The sequence below is a fragment of the Seriola lalandi genome, unplaced genomic scaffold (assembly GCF_002814215.2).
Source record: "Seriola lalandi dorsalis isolate HSWRI2012SDOR001 ecotype SW California unplaced genomic scaffold, Sedor1 jcf7180002052129, whole genome shotgun sequence".
NCBI classification, from domain to species: Eukaryota; Metazoa; Chordata; class Actinopteri; order Carangiformes; family Carangidae; genus Seriola; species Seriola lalandi.
Window position 1 is genome coordinate 588,437 of NW_019522682.1, and position 6,915 is coordinate 595,351.

Here is a 6,915-nt window from a genome sequence, read left to right on the forward strand (position 1 = left end):
AATGAATGAACAACTTAATCAGACAAAGATGTGTCACAGTTATGTCAAGCACCTTCTAGCTGCCAGAATCAACACATGTAGCTTAAAAATGTTGGGATTTTTTTTCACCGGTAAAATTGGCGACAGAAGAAAACATGGCCTTTTGACTGTTAAGAAAAATAGATTCTTTTGAAAAATATATGTTGAGATAATTGGGCATTATGGGTACAAACATACTGGACATGGGTATGACCTCTAAACAAGCGTATCAGTGCATCCCTGACTTTGCTTTTTATTCATTAAAGGTTGACATTTTGAAGGTACACAGCAGGGATCTGCTGTAAAAACAAAGCATGGATGTGTTCTCCTCTCTCACTTGTCACCGGAAAGATTCAGGAGTGTTTGAAAGCAATTTTTCACAGAGCTGCCCTGTTGGCATTTTTAAAAGCCCAGACTACCAGACTACTGCTTCACTTTGCGCCTGAGTCTCGAACAGCAGTTCCCTTGATGACATTTACATTTGTCTTTATTTGCTGTCTCCTTGTTTTGAGCATACTTTTTCTCTTTGCATTCATTAACTCGCAGACGGACACACACCACTCACATTAAACACATAAATAACACACATCCATGCTTAGATTAATTACTCCAATTACTTCATATTTCTGCCTGCAGCCTAATGTGAGTCTCTGGAGTGACACATGGAGGATGTTTGCTGTACATCCTGCCCGAGCTTACAATCTTCCTGAGAGGAAGGAAATCATCTCCACAACAACAATCACTTCTCATTTGTTACTTGACTCTCTCATTCTTATTCTGTGTCTTCCTCTCTCTCTCTTGCTCCATCTCTCCCTCTACCTGATTGCTTATCTCCTAATTGCTTTTCTATAAATGGATAAATTGTGTGCGTGCGCGCACACATGTTCCATGTGTGAGCATGTGTGGAGAAGTCTTTCTAAAATCTTTGGCAGTGTCGTCCTCTAAATGTCTCATTACTTCCCTCTTGGGTGTAATTGCTGCAGCGAGCTCAGCTTCAGCAAACCCCCCAGGGTGAATATAATTAAAACTATAAAATTACAAAATAAAATCATCAATTGTTATGCAGCAGGGAGAGCAGCAGGAGTAAAGCTGAGTGGTCTGAGGGAACGAGGGATTTTATTCCCTCTGAGAAAACTTTCACATAAACTGGCCAAATCTGAAAAGGTATCTTTGATCCGTAACTTTGATCTTTTATTCTAACAGACAAAAACTGCTCCAGAGTGACTGAATCTGAACATGACAGCCTTGCGTTTAGTGCGCATTAGGAAAACTTTGTTGTCATCAAAGTCCTAATCTTTTATTTGATTTTCAAGAAACCAAATTTTTTATTCTATTTTTGGCAATAACCCCTCAATGTTTTACTTTCTTAAACTGCCTTTATACATGTGTAGTTTATATATATAGAGCGTCTGCAGAACAAGACGATGGTCATTTATTGACAGCGGATCAGTTTAAAATATTGCAGGGAGTGATTTAACAAGAGGGAGCAGCCACAGTGAGCTGCTGGATGAAGAGCTGCAGGTGAGAAGCTGCACATATCCAACTCCTCAGCAGGGTAAACAACTCTTTCTACTGTGGCCTGCTGTTGTCTGTAAAACTGTGATGCAGAATTTGTTGTTTGCCGATGGAAACAGTGACATTTTCAAATTCAGCTGGCTCAGTGTGGATGTAGTCTCAAACGATACACACACACACACAGGGGGGAAAGGAAACAGGAAATGAAGAACTTTTGTGTGAATACCATATGACGGTTTCTGTCATTCACGTATACAGTTTTTTTTATGTCTGATCACACAGATATGAGTATGTTTTTGTGTTGTTAGCCTGACATGATCCATGTATCCATTTCCTTTTTGGGAGAAGGTGGTAATGTGAAGATGGGCCTGTAGCATCGCTGTAAAATTAGCAGATTCCCATGTCGGCAGGAAAGCCTGACTCATCATCATCATCATCATTTTTGAAATATATTACCTATATGTTGATGATGCAACGGAGGTTACGGGTTTTATAATTCATATAGGAGTTTCTTTATGTGTACAGTATATATGCATCTGTATCTACATTTGTTCATTTTTACATATACAAATCCGAGCTCGTAAAGAGCCAGAATCAGTCTCAGATGTGCAGCTGTCTCTCAGATAGAAGCGAAAAAATAAATAAAATCAACTGACCATGGGACGTGGGAGCGCTAGGAGAAGTTCCAGTGGTTTTCAAATGATTGCAAATCCACGAATTCTAACACTGAGAGAACAAAGAAAAGAAATAGGTTTCACTATTTTCCATTGTAGTGCATAAGGTCTCACAGTGGGGAGGTAACACGTTGAGGAGAATCCTGAACAAAGTCCACAGTGGAGATAATAACGTATAAATTTGAGTATCATGTGTCCAGATTCAGGGGTTTAATGGGAGAAGGGCTCAGAGATCAGGTGATGGTTTGTTTACGTCTATCTAAAAGAGTTGTGCCATTTAAATCAACAGACGCTTCAATGTCTCCTTCTCATCTTCTCCTTGTACTGCTCTGCACTTGGCCTTCACTGCTCCTGTGATCGTCCTCTCTCCGCTCAGCTATAGCGCCACATTGAACTCCGTCACCAGGAAGTCCACGTGGTCCCTCTCTTTGGTCTTGAAGGCCTCGGCGATGAGGCGTGCGGCGTCCCTGTGCTCGCGGCCCCTAAGGGAAACCCCGTTTACCTCCAGGATCACCTGACCCACCTTCAGCTGGCCGCAGTTATGAGCTGAGCCACCCCTCTGAGAAACAGAAAACAGACACAGACAGAGAAGCACAAGGTGGATTTTAGAAGAACTAAATTAGTGCGACCATTTCTCTCTGAGTGACAGAGAAACTGATGCATGCTTTTATATCCTGCAGGCTTGACTACTCTGCCATCTGGTCTACTATGTTATAAATCAGCTAATGCTGATTGGCATCCAACACATTACACCTGTTTTGAAGTCCCTTACACTGGTTGCCTGTCAGTTTCCCTATTCATTTCAAAATTCTCTGTTTTTAAAGCACTTCATGTTCCTGCACCAGCATACACAGTATGTCTCACATGCTTACAGTCTATGAACCAGTACAGCTCCTCAGGTCCTCTGACACAAGTCTGTTAATTCTTCTGAAGTGCAGGACTGAAACCTTTGGTGAAGCAGCTTTTATACTCCGAGCTGCTGGAACAGTCTCCGAGGACCTGAAGGATCTTTAAACGTAAACTCAAAATGTACCTCGATTTTAATTATTTTATATTATTTTTATTTACTTATTGTATTGTCTCTATGTTGTAAATTGTATTTTATTGTATTTTTATGTTATTTTGTTGAGATTCTTATACAGTTTTCTATGTTATTATAGCTTTTAAAGCTGTTTTATTGTAACTCACTGTCAGATTTCTTATTTTTTTGACTTATCAGTCATTCTGTGAAGCACTTTGAACTCCACTAACCTGTATGAAAAGTGTTACACAGATCATGTTTGTTTGATTGATTGATTGATTGTTAATTTAAAACACATTGATGGGCCTCATGTGGGAACCTCTCATACGAACAAATTTCATCAAGTGGATTCACCAATTTTTGGACACGGCTGAAACTGACAAGGGGTACAGGTCTGTGCAGGTCATGCGCAGATGGTGGGAAAAGACTCATTACGTAAAGTGAAGGTGATTTTCGACAGCAGGACTTGAAGCACTACAGTGTAAAATTCTTCTTTTTACTCTCAGGTGATATTTTGGTGAATGCCGCCTGCCCGCAAATGGAGCAGAACGGGCCAGCTGACAGTATGCAGTCATTTGGAGGCATTGTTTATACTAACAATCACGTCTCACAAATGTGCACCTACTCATGAACAGGTGGTATTCATTAAGCTCAAATGACCAACTTGCTAAATCGGACTTGGACCACTCGTCCAAACAAGGCTCAGGACCAGGTTTGGGATAAGAATATGAAAATGTCCTTGCATGAGTAAATCTGCTGTAATGATCAGTGAATTAAAGCCAAATAAAAAAAAGAGAAGCTACAGCACCACCACCCGAATAACAAAAAAACACCTTTGTAAAACACCAGGATAATATAAACACTATATTAGTTCTGTCATTACCTTTCAACAGACTGAATATTTTTTTCAGACCAGCAGGACAGAACAGTCTTTGATGGGTCTGGAAATGCCATCAAAAAAAGTGGTAAACGTTGTGAATCAACATGCACGGCTTTTACAAAGTTTGGTTTGTATTTCTCTCAGGGGAAAAAACAAAAAGCTTCTGTCTGTGATCAAATACAGTCATCACCACAAAGAGTCTCAAAGGTAAAACCAATCATTACATCAAAGACCTGGGACTAACTGCAGCTCAGGACTAGGCCAGCCAGCCAAAAAGAAGTCTTCTTGTTCCTTCTATCAAGAGTCAACAAAGAGTCTTTACAAGAGTCTGAGATCCCTGCTTCTGTTCTGTTACAGCCAAGTAAGTAAGTCCTCACTGTGTCCAAGCTAAAATTTAAACATTGAGCCATAAATGCAACAGGTACTGCATTAGCATACAGAGACGCCTTGTCAGAGAAACACGCATTCACACACACACAAACCTCTGCAGTCTGGTTCTCAGATGCTCAGCAGTAAATGTATTCAGTCTCATGCCTTTACAAAGGAGTGTGTGATCAACAAAATGAAATGCTCTCTCCTGACCTGCAGCTCCCCCCTCCTGTCGCAGTTTCATCCTCACACTTTTCATCTGTGATCAGAAAAATGTTGCGCGCTGACATCTTGGTAGATATTCAGAAACACACCAGGACTGGGGTCTCGTTTCTTAAGTCTCAGCTCTGTTGGCAGTGACATTAGAAGACTCCTGAAAGAACCAGCGCATCACTGCTTCAATACGTCCCAGAATGTCATCGATTTCATCATCCTCAGCCTCAGTCTGAACCGCTGCACTGAAGGGGTTAGTTTCTGTGCGAAGACCACTCTGGTCTGGACGACTCATTTCACAAAGTAGGTCCTCAGCAACAAACTGTTGTTTCTGTGAAGCAAACCGAAGTCATATTTGTTCGCCCCATCTCCTCACATCCCCAGAGGAGGGCTATAAAGTGAAGAAGACATGACTGCTCTCTTTCCTCTTCTCCAGTCTGAAGTGGAAATCACACATTTTAAATCTCAGTCGAGAACAGTCTTCATCAAAATTACTTCCATCACACATTTATTTTAACCGTCTCTGCAGTGAATGATTTACGTAACGAAGAAATGTGCTTTTTCGTGTCGAGAGGCAAAACGTAATGACCTCTGCAGGCCTCTCACGGCAGTTAGTGCAGTCTTGCACAAAGCCACTGCAGACCTCTGGGATTATGTCATTGCAGCTTGGGCGAGGATCCTGCTCTCTCATTTGAAACCAACTGAGCGTGGCTCCTTGGTGATGACTGGGTTGTGATTGGCTGCACTACCCCTGGGACAATCATTTTCTCCTCTCCGAACAAAGGAAACCATCATATTTTCAAGACAGAGAGAACGAGGACAGATTCTTCTAATGTCTAAGTGGCCTCACCCTAAAAAATACAGCAGATGATGAACTCGATGTTCACTGCTGGACCGTCAGCCAGAGCCTGATGTTTTTTAGAGGTTGGTAGAGACCAAACCAGAGCTAAAAGGAGAATTAGAACTGGACTTACATTCATCATGTGGACACAAATCCAACTTCAACTTGATGATAATGTTGCTCTGTATCTGCTGGATGTCTATTTGCTAACATGTGACCAATAACAACTTTAGTCCATAAAATATCAGAGCAGTGTGTCAGCCATTGATTAGCCATAAAAATAAACGAATACTGCTTTAAACTACATTCAAACCAAATAACAACATATCTACAGAAAAACAAATCACTTACTCATGATCTTGAAAACATACCAAAGATTCCACGCTCTCCTCCTCATGACTCTGACAGCTGACCTCATTTACGTGCAACTATAATGGCTAAAGTGTCTTCCACATCAGGACTGCATCGCTAATTACTGAGCCTACAACAGTTACCCCGAGCGAGTTGAGCAGTCTGTCGTCACGGTGGGAAGATGGCAGTGATAACAGGCTGTTGCCTCCGGAGGGGTGATGGGGACTGATAACAGTTGGTTGGCTAGCAGTGGCTCACTCATCTGCACTTCATCCCCTGCAGCTGTGATTGAGGCGACCTGAGGAGACAGGCCTCGTGCCCGCAGAGACAAGGAATACAGAAGCCAGAGGTTTGCTGTACGGACTGTGAGCACTTCCAATATAGCAGAGAGGCGGTATTGTCGAAGGCATTGGCTGTGATGTGATGCCATCATCTGTCCCACTGATGGAGCGGAAGCTTGTCAGAAAGCCAAGAACAAAACCAACCTTTTTTGTTTTTTTTCCCCCAGCAAATTCATCATTCTGATGCTCGGTCTTGACTGGGAGAAGTACTGAGGTTGTGTGCCTTGCTCAAGGGCCTAATAATATTGAGTTAGCTTTCCCCGGGTGACACAGCAAAGTTTTAACAGCTCACTTTTCCACCTTGAAAACTGAACGTGCTGAAAGTCTCTCTCTCTTTCCTGGAACAAGTGACCTCGAGGCTGCCATGTTATTAATGTCTTTAAATAACTGTGAAGCGATTCAGTGTTATTGTTCAGGGATGTAGCAGTGGTGTCATGTAACCTGTGGCTTTGTCTCACTTGTGATCGATAGGGTCTAGATCTCGACACATCACAAGTTTAGATGAAATCTGTGTAATTAAAATAAGAGCTGTAATTAGACACCCAGCAATAATTTAACCTGATTAACATGTCAGTCCACTTGCCTGGATGGTTCAAATGAATTTTATCTCTGTTCAAATGAGCTTATGAAAAGAGTTTTAACCGTGTTTCAAGATCTCTGTCTACTCTGATATATATATATATATATATATA

At 41.6% G+C, this 6,915-nt stretch overlaps 1 protein-coding gene across 1 annotated transcript in view; it reads right to left on the reverse strand.

Moving 5' to 3' along the window:
- Positions 1–228: 228 nt before the first annotated feature.
- The window catches only part of whrna (whirlin a), a 140,033-nt gene continuing 133,346 nt past the window's right edge, over positions 229–6,915 (reverse strand). The window contains exon 12 of the mRNA XM_023399920.2: positions 229–2,766. Coding sequence (XP_023255688.1) covers positions 2,584–2,766 — 183 coding nt within the window. The 3' untranslated portion in view covers positions 229–2,583. The remainder of the gene's footprint in view (positions 2,767–6,915) is intronic.